This window comes from Anarhichas minor, unplaced genomic scaffold (genome assembly GCF_050575085.1).
Source record: "Anarhichas minor isolate MPS153535 unplaced genomic scaffold, ASM5057508v1 ptg000042l, whole genome shotgun sequence".
In the NCBI taxonomy this organism is placed as follows: Eukaryota; Metazoa; Chordata; class Actinopteri; order Perciformes; family Anarhichadidae; genus Anarhichas; species Anarhichas minor.
Window position 1 is genome coordinate 10389276 of NW_027466488.1, and position 16951 is coordinate 10406226.

Here is a 16951-nt window from a genome sequence, read left to right on the forward strand (position 1 = left end):
CTGCAGATCCAAGACTGTTTGCCTGTTTCGTTTCAACTATTCCGTGTGTCTGTCGTACTGCTTCTGGGTCCTTACCACACCCGTTACAGAATCTGCACCAAGAAAAGTTGTGCTACTTGCTACTACCAGTTTCTGTTTGCACTGTAACTGATAGGTTTTGATACTGAAGAAAACGTCTAAATATGATTATGAGGAAGATCTGATCTGTTATGAGGATTGTCAGTTTTATATGATTTCTAAGCAGATGTATGGAAGTTGTTCTGTAGTCATGTGTATGATGCTTGTGTTTTCTGAATAAACAGAGTAATGAAAAGAAAATGCAATAAATCACCTCTGGCCAAATAATCCACGAGACTAACACCGCTACACTGTTTGTTTGCTGTTGGTTAATCTTTGCACTACTGTTTAGTTAGGTCATTTAATACTATTTCATGTTTTTTTTATTTAATAAGATTTACTGTTATTTTTACTGTATATATTGTGCATTTTCATACTTTTTTTTTACTGTTACTTTGATTGCTTAAGTAGATTTTTTTGCTGCTGTAACAAACGAATGTCCCCTTGCGGGATGAATAAAGTATCTATCAATTTCAAATGTATCAATCAAGTTCAACCTTTTTCTTTTGTGTGTGTATAAATAAAAAGGTAAACTGTGTTTCCCACTTAAATTGATCCCTGTCCTAAATCCAACAGTGTACAGGGACACTTCCATCGTCCTCTGTCCCACCAATAATAATCCCTAAATTCCTGATACTGAGCAATATATTGACTATTTTTTCCCCTTTCCTCCAGTAATCTTCCTTTCCTCTGGTCCTGACTCTGGACTCTGGAGTGCTGTCAACAGCCCTCTGGCCTAGTTCTCAGAGCACCACCAGTCTGCCCAGCACTCCGCTGAGAGCTCCACTCCACCACTCACTGCAGTGGATGAGAAGCTTACTGTCTGCTCTCGGCCTTTTGTTCCCTTTGTTTCCCCCACAGCAAGACAGGAAAACAGAGGGAATCCAGCAAGGGAGACAGAGGGGGAGCGCGAGGATCGGTGGAGGCAGGCAGAGAGAGATGTAGGGATTAGCCCGATTTTTTTGTTGTATAATCGAGCCAATTCACACGTTAAAAGAGAAACGCCAGAGCCAAACAAAAGGGGCTAATTTCACAGTGCTTCGTATGTATAATCGACTGGCTGGGAGTTTTGAAAGAGGATCACAGTCATTTATATTTATCAAGGTTGGGGATGGATCTATAACCCACAGAGAAAAATACTATATTATCTATAGCCATGTCTCTTAAAGAGAATGGTGTCTTTGGTCTGCTTGCTTTTGTCACTTACTGTATATAGGGCTCACTGTCCTGCTTTAAAATACACTTTGATTTCACAAAATCTCATAATTTCCAACCAAATAATTCAAACCTACAGGGCCTATACTGGAAAATGCTGATTTCTGTCACTTTACTTTAATGACCCTGCAAACATCTCCTTGGGATTTAGAATAGAATCGTTTCACAGATGTGTCACCTGGATCATCAGTAAAATGTCACATCTGTCAACAACGGTCATAATACATCTGTATATTTATCTAGATATTCTTCTGACAGATGAGACTGGCTTAACTAGAAAAGTGGCAGCATTGGATTGGTCTTTGATCAAATATTTAAGGGAAAAATAGCATAAAATGAAAGCGCTATCAAAAGCTTTTGTGAAGGAGGTTGGGTTGAACCATGGTTGGAAAAACCATCCGACTCTGCAGGGTTTCCCTCAGGAAACGGTTTACCCGAGATGGTGAACTGCTCAGATTGATGCATCTCCAGCCCGTTCTCACTCCCGACCCGTCAAATACAGCAGCTTGGTCAATGGCTTGTATTTCACTTGTTTAAATAAAAAGCATTGTGCAGTAGATAAGCAGAGTCATGATTTCCTCCACCATGCTGAGTGAAACACCTCTCCCAGCACATTGGCTGGCATTTTGTTTCAAAGGGAAGAGGATCAGCATGCAGATGAGGAGACAGAGTCTGCCTCGCTGCATAATTGATGAAGTGCAGCAGCTAATTCCAATCTAAACATAGTGATGAGGGGAAAAAGGAAACCATCTGTGTGTTGTGTCTCTGCGCAGCAAGGCCAGAGATCACAGACGCCCTTATCAGCGAAACATCTGCCCGACGGGATGTCTGCACCATATTTTTTGGGGCAAAACAATACCGATGAATGCCATGAATGCATGCACTTAATCAGTCGCTACACGACACGCTACTGTATGGATACTACACTTCCCCAGATTTTAGAAAGCTCCTCCAGCCTCAGTAGTGATAACTATGAGAAGGAAACTTCCTCCTTCAGCTCTACGTAGCACTCAGGCTAATGCTGTGTTTTACACATAAACGTAAATATTCAGGCATGAATCAAGTGTTGTAGAGAGAGATTTACACACAGGACGGACAGCAAACTGATAAAAAGACAAGACCGAGGCGGGGCCATCTATATTATCTGTCATTGGTATGTTTCCGGGCAGCCATCGATCATCCACGCTCTTATAGGTATAAGGATAGCTTTTTCCTTTCCTCTCCTTCGTTTGGCTGGAAGTCATTATTATCTGCACTGCTCCAATCGCGCGAAAGGGCCGCTGATGCACGCTGAAGGTGTGTCCGTCGGACCACTTAGTGTAAGTGACAGTTTGTGTGAGCCTCAGCACTTAGAGAGATATGTATGCAGCCTGATGAAAACCTAAACAGATGAGACTATGATGAACCTAAAATCTCAACACTGGCAGCAGATTTAGTAGTTTGAAAGGCATATAAGGAAGCACATCATTATCTGAGTCTAATTTAATAAAGATTGCAACAATTTATGGCTTTAGAAGCGTTACTGTTGACCTCCAGAATTAGTGTTGTGGACTGAAATATTAGAGTTTCATACCGGGAAGAATTCAAATCAAAGGAATATAGATCTGACTTTAAAGCTGCACATATTATTATATGGGTTTTTTTTTTGCAATACCAATGGGTCAAATGACAATACGTGCAATGTGTAAGGGGTTGCTCGTAGTGACAAACCCACAGAGAACTGTCCACCGTCTCCGGTTCGCCTCAGCTCTGTGGAACATTTTAGCTTCTTTCAGCATGTTGTTTTGATTAAGGGACTCACAACTTAACTGTTCCAGTTCAGTCTCACCGCTTTGATCAAACTCGGTTCCAATCGCAACAGGAAGCTGTTTTCAGTAAATTATCTTTGGATAAACCAACAACCTGCCCAGCGCCAAATGGCAAATCAAATACGTTAATGATTAGCTGGTAGCATTTTGCTGCTTGGTGGAGATCAAAACTGAGCTAAAAGGCTGACATTCAAGCCAATACCTTAGGTCTGCAATATGCTAATAGTCCAACACATTTGCATGGCTTCTCAGGCTAATTTAGACAAACATCTTTCAGCTGTCTGTTCAGAAGAGTTTCCAATGATGATTGTTGTGAATTTACTGTTGCATGTCACAGTTTTGCTAATGTTGGGCTGTCCTTGGCCAACGTGCAATGTGGGACATGCATCTAATGTAAAGCTTTGTAAACACATGACAGGAAGCAGGGGGACACATGAAGAGGCTGTCATTGCTGATGGAGAGGAGGGAGCGGAGTTTCTTTATGGCTGAATGCAGATTCGTCATTTTTCCATTGCTCTGAATTTCTCTACAGCTGTACCTTTCTACTCAGTTCTGCAGCTTCTGGCACGAAAGAGGAAATGAGCATTTGAACTGCACAAACTGATACATTAACGCTTGCTCAATCTGTAGTCTGGTACCATGCAAGCCCCCCACCCAAGTAAGCACATCAAATCAAACATGCCTCTCTCTAAAATGAAGACATGATATGTAGAGCATGAAGAGAAGAAAACTTTCTGCTCATTCAGTCGTTACTTTCTGAAAACGAACAAGAGAATATGGATTTGCCACATTCATTGTTATTCTGTCTCTGGCCTGTTCATAATGATCAGTGTGTTTTACAGTGAACAGCTGAGTGTGATGAGAAGGCTTTGACAGGCCTGACAAAAGGCTCAGTGAGAGAGGCTGTCTTGGCTGGCTCCCAGCAGCCTCCACGCCTCCCACGGCCAGTCCTCCCTATTCATCTGTGCCGGCTCTAACGAGCCCCGGGGCCCAAGCCACCTCGGAGATTTTAACGAGTTCTAACGAGGGAGATGCTCCTTTAAGCCTCCCTTGATTGGGCTGGCACCTTATACTTGTGAAACTGAACTGAAGATTTTTACGTGGTTGTTTTTGCATTGAAAAAGTTTCAAGGTCATCTGAATCATTCAAAATCTAAACACTGCACGTTAATTTCCCTTCAGCTGCAAGACACACCAAACCTACCTCACCTCGCTCCTGCTTCTGTGACTTTACACATCTTCTTCTCCACAAACTAGACTCCTTCTTCACCTTGTCTTGCACCATATTTTACATGGAATCAACTTTTACCTTCAGAATGAATTTACCCTTGCAAATTCTTGAAATATAAGGATGTTAGAGTATTTTTAATGTGTGTTGCTGTGATACGCGTATTGCTAACTGCATTTTTGCATAAAGTTCACTTTTTAAATTCAGCTCTGAAATTTTTGCAGTCACCAATTGCAAACTGTCTGACGACTGATCTTTGAGAGAACAGAAATACAAAGTCAACGGACAATGGTCTCCTGGGTGAGAGTCTGGTGGTTTACACCCACCCATCCACCCCTCTTACATGGGTTGTATACAAATACATACTCTTCTCTATTAATATACACTTGACACTTTGATAGCACACTTGTTTTAACACTCTTATTTGTTTGTTTACCATATTTTATTGTAAATTGTATTTGTATTTTAAATTACATCTTAGAGATTTGCACTGTGTTTATTGTTATGCACCAATCACCAAGTCAAATTCCTTGTATGTGTAACGTACTATGCAATAAACCCTTTCTGATTCTGATTAAAGTGCATTACTTTTCGTAGATAGAGAAACAAAAATTGTATGAGAACAGTCTGGGCTTAGCTTCAACATTTGGCATGGAGTTGCAGGATGTTGCAATAGATAATGTCTTTTTAAACAGCTGACGTTCACTAAAAATCATGCCTGACTTCTGATAAATAAGGTTTCAGCATTAAACGATTGCAGAAACACAGCAATCCTCCAACTGCACATTCACTGCATGATATAGACAAAGATAGATACAAACACATCTTACCAAGTTGTTAAAGCTAGCGTTAATTCAGAACAGATGTGCTCAGTTAAGCTGTTTTAGTAGCTTCCTTGAAACAATCTGTCTGAATTTGCCTCACTGAAAAATACCAACAGTTGTCTCTGGAGAAAGAGACATTTTTCGTGGACGACATTTTAAAATGTCACAGTAAAAAAATGAATGACGGCGGAATTCTGTTTTTCTGCTTTGGTTTTCTGCTATGATGCATGCTGGCTCACTGTCACACTGTTGTGGCTTACTGGGACACTTGAGCAAAGCTGAGTCATGGTTTGTGTTATTAGTAGCACCTGAGTTTTTTCTTCTACGACAGGTCAAAATGTCTGCTGTGAAGAAGGCCTGTTGGACTGATGGAACCAAGGTTCCATGGACATACAGGAGCCATGACGACGACTGAGCGGCCTCTGTCTCTTTGACACGCATCCCGGGGCCTCTGTTTTACGACCGCTCGGCGGTGGGAAGTCCCCATGGACCACACAGACACAAACACACCACTAATTATATGCTTCCACAGAGCATCTTCAGTTCTGCAGCATGGCCAGGAGTCATAGGACATAATTGTCACAGGCTTTCTAAAGGGCTGGACTACAACGGGCAGTCTCTGTGAGGACACTGACCAGTTCACTTCCAGTTCTCGGTTGATGTTGTTGTTTTCCAGCTTTCTACTTTATGTAATGAGGAGGCAGACAGGCCACAGACATTGTTTCCACTGATGGGATTTGCTTCTTCAAGTTGTACATACACACAAACATACAAATTCACCACTCTTCATCAATCGCTAAAGGAAAGCTTTCAACCATTTTACAGTGAGCATTGCATCTCGTGTTGTTTTGATACTTTTTTAAATGTAAATTAGTTTTCAACAGGCTAATTGATTGAGGTGACAATTGGGTCAACGGTGCAGCAGTTAAACCTTTATGTGTGAGTGACAACTCACCTGGAGTTTGTCAAACTGTGGACTTTGGGGGCATCAAGTCTCTGTTGAGACTAAATGTGTTCTTTGTGGCCTGAATGCCAGGTGCTACTGGACAGGAAATCTATAAAAATGTCTGCCACTCGTCACCTGGACGCTACCGTCGCTATGAGGAATGGTGGCAGATTCATGTTTTGGATGTGTTTTTGGAGCAGCAAGAAAAACAAGAGAGACCTTGTGGGAAAGTAAATCATTAGTTGATTAATGGATTAGTCTATCAACAGAAAATGAATGGGTAATCATTTTCCTAATCAATTAATTGATATCATGATATTTTTAAGTAAAAATGGCAAATCAGCTTCTCATATATTCATATTTTGCGAGACTTCTTAACCTTCTGTGAAACTTAAAGCTGGAATTCAAACTGTTTGATCAATGCAAGCAGTTTGAATATGTCGGCTTTGGCTTTAGGAATTTGTAATGGCCATTTTCCACTGACATTTTGTTGACGAAATTATAAGTCTATTAATTGGTCAAATAATAAGAGTTGTAGCCATGCAATGCACAGTCAAACTGTCTGAGAGGGTTTGAGATAGGGCTGGGCGATATTGATTTTCAATGAAATCCTATTGTGATGAAATCATATAATGAGATATCATGATACACATATACGTTGTCTATATTGACAATAACCAGGCGGCAAGCTCCGTTTCTGAAAAGCGAAGCTATTGCGGAAGTGTCTTAAACTTGCATTCTCTCTAATGGCCATCAGGTGACGATTTGCAAACAGAAGTCCGATTGTATAGAAGTCTATGAGAAAATGACTCTACTTCTCACTTGGTTTATTACCTCAGTAATAGTTTCAAGTCTTCTTCAATACAGCATGATGTTCATTTAGTGAATTATAGTCAATTTAGAGTAAAATAGACCATAAAGCAGAGTGTGCTTTAGGGCGGGGCTACCTTGTGATGTTCACTTCTGGTTGCAAAAATCCAAGATGGCAACGGCCAAAACCCCAAACTCGAGGCTTCGAAACGGCAGTTCACAAACCAAAGGTTGACGTCACGACATCTATAAGCCCACTTCTTATATACAGTGTATGATAATAACACAACACACATACTAAAAATGTCTCCAAAAATTTTAATTGATAAGAATTCTGTTTATGAGACTACTCGTGTAGTCAAACTCTTAATCTTAATCTGATTACTCTGTATTTGTATGCACACATGCTGAAAGGAAACAAATAGAAAAAACTGCGCAACAAACAGGTGTTTGAAACTGGTGGAGACACACCTGAAGGGCAGATTAGATTTTCAGTGTCAGCAGAATATAAATGTCATTATCGGCACATGTCTGCTCTCATGCAGCCCAAAATCTAAGACATACCATATGCATTGACCAAAATGCCGACTGCACATGTGTGAACACATCTGTCTGGGACACACCTTACACCTTATTATTACTATTTATCATTATATCCATCCCCAAAGAGAACTTGCTGCCGGTGGGCTTTGTGGTCTAAATATATACAAATATAAGGCGATACATGTTCTCTTCACATGACCATTTTGAGTCTCTTAGACAGATAGTTGACATAGACAGGAAACGATGGGTTGAGAGGGGTATGACGTGCAACTGAGATCCCCTGCTGGCGTCGAAGCAGAGACCCTCAAGGCATATTGGTAGTGGTCTTAAAAATATATCCACCAGGACAGACCTGAACCAATGTTTTAACGGCATCTTTTTGTAATTGAACTTGTCATTAACAGTAATTGTACGCCAAAATTTAGAAAGAGTCACGCCACGGGGCGGTCATCTACATGAAAGCACTGCTGCAAGGCTGTAGGGACACTAAACCCACGTGCACATGTGAGGTTGTGTGTATTCATTGGTGTTCTATGGTAGACTACACACACTGCAATGTGAAGCATGGTCATGGTAAGAGGATACAAGCTCAGCAGATGTGGCTGGCAAACACAAGCCGCAGTTCCTTCCTGGTTCCCACCATAACTGAGCTGAGGACTTAACTCTGCACGACTGAAGATAAAAAAAAGTCTTCAAGGCAAGACAAGGCCTCCATTTATGACTGATATATGTGTTCATTGGATTATTGAAATCCTCATATCCCATAGCTTTATAGCAGTTATTGCTATGAATCAACCAGTGAACATTATGGCAATAATTCTACTGGATTCCAGTAAAAAAACTAAAGTATTTAGTTTGGATCTTTTGGGATTTGGGGAAACCCTCTTAGTCTGTTGACACTATTCTCCTTCTCATGTTTGAAAATATGGCTTTTAATGTAGTCTATAAATATCAAATCAAGTTCCCAAAGCTAAAAAGATAATATCCTTAAAACTCCTTATTTAGTCTGAACAATCAACTAAATAAAATGGAATCAATTTACAATAATATGAAATGTATAGTATAATTTACCATGACTTAGCATAATAATAGCATCATTGTTCAACTTAATAAAATATAAAACCTATGCAAGAAAATGTAGTCTAGCCTTTAAAGGGCACATAACATGCTCATTTACAGGTTCATACTTGTATTTTGGGTGTCTACCAGAAAATGTTTACTTGCTTTAATTATTTTTCTCATATCGTCTTTCTGAATATACCTGTATTCACCCTCTGTCTAAAACGCTCCGTTTTAGCGCCTGTCTCTTCAAGCCAAGTGAGCTCGGACTGGCTTGGTGAAAAATATGGCGCACCTTTGCAAAGGAAGTTCTCAATCCGTGGGAGGGGATACTCAGATCAATGTGGTATATTCTAATGGGCCAAACCGGAATGGCTTGTTGAATCACATGTTTTCGGTTGAATCACAGGTTTTACTGATCTAGCCGGCCCACTAAAAAAACTGACTGGATTGTCTAATTTCAGTTTGTAGGTTGGCAGGCACTTTAGATACCCAAATGTATGCACACAAGCACTAACAAAGTGACTTTTACATGATATATTCCATTTAAATGCGGTGCCTGCAGTATTTTAACTACATATAATAATCAGCATAAATCTGTATAGAAGCATATATAAATGGGACTTTTTGGGGGAAAATGTGGTTACCTACATAACTGCAATATCTCAGATGTACATATGTGCACGTGTGTGTACTGGTTTTTTGAGGCCAATACTGACGATGTTCGAAATATGGGTGATATCTGTATGCTGGCATTTTAACACCTGAGACACATTGGATATTTAGTGTATCTATTAACAACATTTAAAACAATACTTCACACAGCAATTTAGGACTACGCGCAAAATGCTTGAGCTAATAATATGCAGGTATAATGGAACGGAACTAACTAGGTCAAAACAGCTTAAAACGCCTTTAAAAAGATGCTCTCGCTCTTTTAAGGGACCAGGAAATCATATTTTTCTTTATTGCATCCTACTGCGACTGTCAACAAAATATTACATATACCCAGCAGCCACCGGTCCATATAACCAGCTGACCGTGAACGTGACCTCTGCGTCTCATCATATTACCCCTCTGTGACCTGTGTGCGTGTGTGTGTGTGTGTGTGTGTGTGTGTGTAATTCACTAGAGAGTTGCAAGACATAGCCTCCAGGGATACACATTAGCAGACAACAACATAATGTCCTTACACACACACACACACACACACACACACACACACACAACATTTAAGAGCATATGGGAAGATCTTACATTGCAGCTCCCAATGTACACCATTACATATTTACAATTATCAGGTCTATGCAACACCAGAGAGACCAAGGCCAATTTGCATGTAGCATGCACACACACACACACACACACACACACACACACACACACATAAAGCAGACACACTGAGGGACAGGCTTCATTGGGTGGAGGATCTGCTGAGGACATAAAGAGGAAGGGAGGACCCGGGGAGGAAGAGAAAGATGATGGAGAAAGAGGAAGAAAAAGTGCTTTCTAAACAGCATGGGTTCCTTCTGCTGACACCGGCAGACAGCAGCATTTAGCTTGGCTCTCGTACTGAACATGAGCCATGACACATAAAACCACCACGTACAGATTCAGGTCCACTAGTAGAGATGAAACCATGCAGTTAATAAATAATACAATTAATTAATTAATTAGATTTGATTCACTTCCAGGCCAATAACATCAATTCATCGTCAGTTATTCTGCAGATTATTTTCTGTTAGAAATTATGTTAGAAAATAGTGGAAACACTCATTGTTTAAAACAAACATGAATTATTGAAATTGATTGTTTTGTCCAACCAAATGTTCAGTTAACCATGTACCACAAAGAACAGCAGTAAATGATCCCATTGGAGCAGCTGGAACCAAAGAAGCATTTTATATAAAATAGTTGCAGATTATTTTTACGTCAATCAACTGATCGGTTAATCAAATAACTGTTTCCACGTTTTATTTATTTTGCTTCCAAAGTACGTCAATTACACACTGATTGACGATCAATATCGCTACAAATTTTCTTCAGTTTAATAACATTTTGAAGGATATTTGGCAGATATTTGAACAGTCGCATCACAAATCAGTTTTTGGTGTACAGCAACCAATAACTTCCATGTGTTCTGCATTCCTTCTGTGGCCTTCAGGTGAACGTAGTGCATTTTAACATGGAGCATGTGGACTGTAACAGCTGAGGAAGAAAGCGTGCATATATATATAAAGTGGTCTCATCTGTTACTGTCTCATTCCCTTGTCTCAAGTTTTGCATCCGCTTAATAACCGAAGCTGTCAAAAAAACAAAACAGCCTGTTTCCGAGAACAAATGAAGAAAAAACTATTAATCCACTTGCTCCTTCTGACAAATGGCTTCTTCTTTATAAACATGGATCAAAGCCACATTGTTTTCTGTTGAATGCGTATGAGGGCCGATGACTCAATGATTCGCATCCACTCTCTGATGTTCATTCACTGCCTCCTTTGGGATTCGGGGAATTGAGACAGGGCAGTAGTGTTTTTTGGCACAGGTTGCAGTGACCCACATATATCAGAGTGCGCTGGATAACATAAACAAGACGAGCATTAGGAACTAATGAATAATAGATGAAAACAGAGGGAGAAGGAGAAGCAGCGAGATGCCTTTAAAGGGGTATTCCTCGAACATCAATTAGCCTTTCTTGAGCGTCAGTGTCTGAGAGAACAAGAGAAGTATGATATACAGATAAATACGATATAATAACGTCTTGAAGCTTTAGTAATATTTATGTTTGGTGATGATTCTGGGAAAAGTCAAAGTGTCAGCTGAAACCACAGCTTTCTTTAAACTACAATGTGACACCATGCTGCTCTGTAGCTCAGAGGGCATGTCAGCCATGTCTAACCTATTCAAAAGACTAACTACCACTGCTGACGATGGACCAGTGGTCATTTGACAAGAAGCATCTGAGATGTAACTTACTGTCCCAATAGAAACATGTGCTGAAAAGTCTCTGACGTCTCACTTTATACCTTCATCCATGTACTGTGTCGACGAACAGCACAGATGCTGTGTCATAGGTGCTGATGTTGCTATGCGACCAACCCCGAATGCTTTTCCGAGGGATGAGCATCATTACAAGTCTGTTATCGTCTAAAAATGGTTGTGTTTTGGCGGAATAATGATTTCCCTTTAGCAGGAACCGTCCAAACTGTCTTGATTTATGATCTGCATGGTCAGTGCGTCTCATTCCGCTCTGAAAAGAATATCTACCCACAGTACAGGTGAACGGCCTGTGCTTCTGGAACTGCTAATGTCCTATCACAGGACGAGAAATGCTAAATATTTCCATCACTGCCACGTAGACAATAACACTCATGCTATGGAGTCTGCCATTGGTTTAGACTACATTTAGACATTTTTAGTTACTGTTACGCCCAGGAAATCGTTCCCAGTGCCTAATTTTAAGTCAAACGGATTTATTGTAAAGGCAGAAAATAGTGGACAATTTCCTTTGAAATTCCCCAGATGAGATGTCATGAATTTGCTTCTTTTTTTCCGAACGGACAAGACCTGAAAATATCTTTAGTTGACCATCATATAACACAAATAAAAGCAGCAAATCCTCCAAAACAATTCAGAATCTGGAACAAGGGATGTTTAGGGATATATCCTTGAATAATTGCTTAAACGCTTATAGGACCAGTGTGTAGGACTTAGTGGCATCTGGCGGTGAGGTTGCAGATTGCGAACAAACTGAACACCCTTTCGTTCATCCCTCCCATTTCCGAGCTATAGAAGAACCTACGGCGGCCTTGAGGTAACATAAAAATGTGGAAGGGGAACAAAAGATGATATCGGGATGCATTATGGGAATCGTAGGACCCAGTGTTTTTGGAGTGTGACCCACACTTGGAACTAAAGCTTTGTTTATACTCTTGGCGCCGTAGTGGGAGCCTCCGCAGACTGCGCGGCGTTCGCCAAGCATGAACGGAGGCGTTTATAGTCCATGCGCTGCGTTATTCTCCGAAACACCAGAGGACGTACAAACAAAAAGAACTGTGTATAATCAAAAAGACAACGAGTGTAACCCAGAGATATGCCCATATATGGCCCATAGACTGCAGGTGTAATGAACCAACCTCCGTCATGCCGAGGGATTGTCATTATCTGTAAACTCATACCTCATATTCACTACTTTATTACCTTAATACAAGCCCTGTAGAGAAACAAGTCAAGTATTACATGCATTATAAAGAAACAAAGGTTGAATATAATATAAATTATTTGATTTGTCTGCGAAATATTTACTCCAATGTAGATTTTTAAGGCCTCCTGTTTCTAAAGCATTTAAAAGTGAATTGGCCTCCCTACACATGTAAATGGTGCTTTTATCAGTGAACTATTTGTGATGGTCACGTGATCGCACGCCAAGTTACAAAAATTCAGAAGGCCATGACCAACGCGCCTAACGTGATCACGGCATTTTCTGGTACGTGCGCCAGCTTCACTGCGGCGAGTTTAAGCTAAGCTTAAGAGTCAGTCATCTTAGCGTCCACCGCTTCAATTTGGACCATTCTTTTTTGAAAATCTTGCTCTCGTCAGTTCCACGACTCTATGGAGGCGAAAACGTAAATCACTGGAATACACCTTTAATTTACCCACATCAACTTTATTAATTTTTATATTTACTCATTTCACCAGGCGATGTATTGACTATTGGAAGTATTCTTTGGTCAATGTATCATGTGTTGGATTAGTATGTACTTGATATCCAGGATCATACTTACAGTATGTGTATCACTTATACACCCACATGTACTCACTGCACAACCAATTATCTCTTCTTGACCTCTACCATTCAGGGTCATACAGATGACAAACAATGGGCAGAGTATGGAGGAGAATTGAGAATTCATCTTTGATAGGGGGAATGAGAGACAAAGAGAGAGACAGACAGTATGTTTATGTATGTTTATGTTATTGTATGTTTATTTTTTGATGCTTTGGCAATATTGTTTTTTAAAACGTTCATGCCAATAAAGCCAAATTGAATTGAATTGAATTGACAGACAGACAGACAGACAGACATGCAGAGCTGCATGGGCGTCTGACAGGCAGACACATTGACAGAGACTGTACCATGAACCATTTAGAGGGACGCTTTTATCCAAAGCGTCTGCATGGGTGGGTACTGAACCACTAAAGCCACGGCACCAGCCGCTGTCAGTGACCATGCCGGAGCCGTCAAGCCGCAGACTGACAGACAGACAGACGGACCGATCCCACTGGCAGACAGACAGACGGGCAGACAGACAGACAGACAGAGGAGGTAGGGAGGCTGGGTGTCTGACGACTGCGAGGCTTCTCACGCCTTCATGTTTTCCTGCCGGATCGGCCTGACAGAAAATCAATGACGCTGCACTCTCATGGAGACGCACAGTAAAAGAAAGAAATGAAGCCTGGACATGCGATGGTCATCGTGTCTGTGTCTGTTTCTCATACAGGAAAAAAAAACCACCAAGGCGATGGTGATGCTGCTGCTGCTGATGATGAAGCATTACCAGACCAGGTCTACATGCGTATGTAACGGAATGTGTCCAAACCGACGTGTGCGTCAATACCGGCTCGTTCCATAAACCCATCGAGTTGAATAGAGTTCCTGGTTAATTTAGGCACCGGACACTTTCATTAGAATATCCGCACTTATGCTGAGCGATGATGTGTCCGATAACGGATGCATGTGCTTTTACATGCATTCAATATTCTAAGAAGGGGGGGATGGGGGGGATTCGCACCGACAACCGCTGCACGACTGTCAGTATAACGGTGCCACCCCTCCATGTTAACGTTAAAATACCATCACAATCAGCATCAGTGCATTGCTGCTAAAAAGAGGAGACATTTCAAACCGAGTCACCCTGCTCCATTCTGATTAGGCTGCGTGATTATTCTCAGGGAGGAAGCGCGGGTGTTTAACCACGAGCACGGATCCAGTGAAACGTTTAAAAAAAACTCAAGCTTTTATTTACCTTCATGTCGTTGACAATCGCCTGGAATAGACCCCCGAGGGCCCCGCATTCCTTCTCCACGGACTCCATGTTTGCCAAATCCACCATTCACCGGAATTTGCAAAGGCGCGCACCAACTGCGCGCTACCAACACTCAGCAGGAAAAAATAAAAAGAAATGCCAAAATGTATTTCCACAAAAATCACGACCGGGCTCTTCACCTTCTCCTTTCAACCGGGAGACCGATAATAACGGCGGGGGTGCAGTAAGAACGGGAGGAAGAGGAGGGTGAAAAAAAGATGCCGAAAGAAACGGCTTGCGCTGCGGTCTCTACCAAAACGAAACGGAAGATGGGTTGTGATAGAAGATGGGTTCTCTCTCTCTCTCTCTCTCTCACTCTCTCTCGCGCTCTCTCTCTCTCTCTCTCTGTCTATCTCTCTCTCTCTCTGTGTCTCAGTCTCTCTCTCTCTGTCTCTCTCTCTCCCCGGTTCCGGGTCAGTCAGGCGTAGCGGGGGTTCAGATGGCACTGGGACGACCGCTCATCTTGGCGCAGCCAGCGCTACGCGGTGTCGGCGGGGGACGCATGTGAAGGCAGCGGAGAACCGGAGCGATGGATCGCCGTGTATGTCAGGATCTGTGTCTGTGGGTTCCGTGCCTGCGGTCGTGCGTACACGTGCGCGTTGGTTAAAGGCAAGGATGTGATTGGCGCAGAGGTGGTGGGCTCAGCGGCACGGGCAGAGCAGCCAGTAATACGATCCGTGCGACTGCAAAGGAGTCCAAAAAAAAAGGAGGCTGGACAACTCCGGACGGACCTGTCACATGGCAAAACGCACGCGCGCACACACACGCACACCACCATAATACAAATTCTGCAGAGGGTAAATGTCGAATAGAATTAGCTACCAGAAGAGTGCAGTGCATATAGGAATGTTCTTATGACCCTGATGAATCACTTTTTCTTTTTTTTTAAATGCATCACTCTCATGACCTTTGAGTGACTGTGTAAGTGTAAGGAGTGTTATTAAACGAGGAGGTATTGATTCCCTATAAGACAAATCTATCTGGCTTATTGACATGGAAAGTATAGTTCCATAAGATTCATCCGCCAGCAGGGATGCAACACAGCAAACGGAGGAGGGTTACGTCTGTGGTGTTCATGTTCTGTGTAGAGTTGGTTTAACTGGGGTTTGACTGAAATCCGTTCAAGCGTAGAGTCAGTGTTTCTGTTGTGTTGCCCTGGTGATTTTTAACTTGGCCTGTGACCTCAGTGTTCATCGGTTCACCCAGCCCCTCACCATGAAACACAATGTCATGAAATGATGTAACTACATTGGGTGTTAGTAGCATGACTTCTGAGTCAGTTTGTATGAAAAAGCAGAGGTTCTCTCTTTGACCATGTTAAAATGTGCTTCTTTCAGGGCTTGTATTAAATGCCACCTGAATATTTTTAATTTTTGCGTTACTATAACTGTATAACGGCTGCACAGTGGAGCACAGTAGCTTCTACAGAGAACTGTTTTAACTTCATCTCTACACATATGAAATTGACGTGCCAGTATATTGGCTTGTGCATACAGTTTGCAGTACTGACGCTGTACGTCATTAATGATGCGTTCAAATTCTTGCTCAAGTCATATGTTTGTGACGAGTAAAGTTCCCACCGTTCATGCTGTGTTGAGGAATTTTATGTACAAATGTATATGTTGTTTGATTGAATAGTGGCCTCAACTGAGCTGACACAAGTGATACAAGGTATGACAAATGTCCCTACGTCTTTTAACCACTGTTGACTTTTGAACTGCAATGATTACCTGTGTCTTAGTGTCCTCGTATATTGTATTTGTTTGTGTTTTCTTTTTTCATATGGACCCATGCCTCTGAAATAAAGTTGAATATATTATATACTGAGTATATTGATACTCGCTCCGTAAAGCAGAGGGGAGCTGCAGATGCAGGCGATCCTCTGTAGGTCGGTCAGTACGGGTGACCCTCCTTACACGTTTTCAGATTGTCATTCGAGACATAGTTATGATGAAAATACTGAAAACAGCCTCTTTAAAAAAGATGTTGAATCTGCATGCCAAGACAAATACCATAGTTGAAGAAATCAGAGTGTTCATTTGTCTTTATTGATTTGGCCAACAAAGGTGCAATGTGTAATGCCTAGCCACCTGCTCCAAATAGGAGGCAGCATTTCACCTCTAGGTCCATACAATCTTAAGGCGCAGTCATCAGTTTAAAAAAAAAGCCAACTTCTAACTAACAGCGGGACGAGAATACGCAAAAATTTGAGAGCCGGTCAACAATAACACTGCTATCTTACATCTTGACTTGTGGCATCGGCCTTACGTTCGACTTTTTTGTGTTTACTATGCCACGAACCTGGGAAGGTGCGTTCCC

At 41.6% G+C, this 16951-nt stretch overlaps 1 protein-coding gene across 1 annotated transcript in view; it reads right to left on the reverse strand.

Annotated features, from left to right (window-relative positions):
• Positions 1-15030, reverse strand: part of mtss1lb (MTSS I-BAR domain containing 2b) — a 77809-nt gene extending 62779 nt beyond the window's left edge. Inside the window, exon 1 of the mRNA XM_076110100.1 lies at positions 14573-15030. Coding sequence (XP_075966215.1) covers positions 14573-14659 — 87 coding nt within the window. The 5' untranslated portion in view covers positions 14660-15030. The remainder of the gene's footprint in view (positions 1-14572) is intronic.
• Positions 15031-16951: the final 1921 nt, after the last annotated feature.